The sequence below is a fragment of the Mizuhopecten yessoensis genome, unplaced genomic scaffold, assembly GCF_002113885.1.
Source record: "Mizuhopecten yessoensis strain PY_sf001 unplaced genomic scaffold, ASM211388v2 scaffold715439, whole genome shotgun sequence".
NCBI classification, from domain to species: Eukaryota; Metazoa; Mollusca; class Bivalvia; order Pectinida; family Pectinidae; genus Mizuhopecten; species Mizuhopecten yessoensis.
The window spans coordinates 13,170-14,890 of NW_018479618.1; the positions used below are offsets into that span (position 1 = coordinate 13,170).

The 1,721-nt window shown below is 48.6% G+C and overlaps 1 protein-coding gene across 1 annotated transcript; it reads right to left on the reverse strand.

The window, feature by feature from the left end:
- Positions 1-483: 483 nt before the first annotated feature.
- On the reverse strand, positions 484-1,342 carry LOC110441090 (sex-determining region Y protein-like; the record flags this gene model as incomplete). The annotated part of the gene is made up of 1 exon (XM_021484191.1): positions 484-1,342. A coding segment is annotated over exon 1 (859 nt), but the record flags the coding sequence as incomplete, so codon positions are not given.
- Between the last annotated feature and the right edge of the window lie 379 nt (positions 1,343-1,721).

Below are 1,721 nucleotides of genomic sequence, written 5' to 3' on the forward strand. Positions count from 1 at the left end.
ATGACTGCTGTGTAACGTCTCCGAGGAAAAAAGACCGTCGTGTAACGTCTCCGAAGACAAATGACCGCTGTATAACGTCTCCGAGGAGAAAAGACCGTCGTGTAACGTCTCCGAAGACAAATGACCGTTGTAGAACGTCTCCGAGGACAAAAGACCGTCGTGTAACGTCTCCGAAGACAAATGACCGCTGTATAACGTCTCCGAGGAGAAAAGACCGTCGTGTAACGTCTCCGAAGACAAATGACCGTCGTGTAACGTCTCCGAAGACAAATGACCGCCGTGTAACTTCTCCGAGGAAATAGACCATCGTGTAATGTCTCCGAAGACAAATGACCGTCGTGTAACGTCTCCGAAGACAAATGACCGTTGTATAACGTCTCCGAGGACAAAAGACCGTCGTGTAACGTCTCCGAAGACAAATGACCGCCGTTAACGTCTCCGAAGACAAATGACTGTCGTGTAACGTCTCCGAAGACAACTGACCGCCGTGTAACGTCTCCGAGGACAAAAGACCATCGTGTAACGTCTCCGAAGACAAATGACCGCCGTGTAACGTCTCCGAGGACAAAAGACCATCGTGAAATGTCTTCGAAGCCAAATGACCGTCGTGTAACGTCTCCGAGGACAAATGACTGTCGTGTAACGTCTCTGAAGACAAATGACTGTCGTGTAACGTCTCCGAAGACAAAAGACCATCGTGTAACGTCTCCGAAGACAAATGACTGTCGTGTAACGTCTCCGAAGGCAAATGACCGTCGTATAACGTCTCCGAAGACAAAAGACCATCGTGTAACGTCTCCGAAGATAAATGACCGTCGTGTAACGTCTCCGAAGACAAATGACCGCCGGGTAACGTCTCCGAAGACAAATGACCGTCGTGTAACGTCTTCGAAGACAAATGACCGCCGTGTAACGTCTCCGAGGACAAAAGACCATCTTGTAACGTCTCCGAATACAAATGACCATCGTGTAACGTCTCCGAAGACAAATGACCGTTGTATAACGTCTCCGAAGACAAATGACCGTCGTGTAACGTCTCCGAGGACAAATGACCGTCGTGTAACGTCTCCGAAGACACATGACCGCCGTGTAACGTCTCTGAAGACAAATGACCGTCGTGTAACGTCTCCGAAGGCAAATGACCGTCGTATAACGTCTCCGAAGACAAATGACCGTCGTGCAACGTCTCCGAAGACAAATGACCGTCGTGTAACGTCTCCGAAGACAAATGACCGCCGTTTAACGTCTCCGAAGACAAATGACCGCCGTGTAATGTCTCCGAAGACAAATGACCGTCGTGTAACGTCTCCGAAGACAATTGACCGTCGTGTAACGTCTCCATCATTGACACCGAAGTTGAACTCGGATTCCCAATGTGTAAAGTAACGCACCCGGACTTGTAACACGGATGTTCGTCTTGCACCAAGATGAAGGTGCAAATGTGTTTACGTTTTCTGTAAGCAGTACCAAAGACCACCATTCATTAAGGATGGAGACCTCCAACTGCTATTGATGGATAAAGTGTTACTTTCCGGTGGGTATCGACCCAGTCTGGGGACAGGAATGAGAACGCGAGTTAAGCCAAGGTAGAACGCATTCATGAATGGCAGGTAATTTGAGAAAGTCGGGCAAGCTAAGGATCGCTAGTTATGTTTACGGACTAACAATGGCCGTGCTGGTCGGTTCTGTATGCTCAACGGCAAACACACAATGCTATTCAT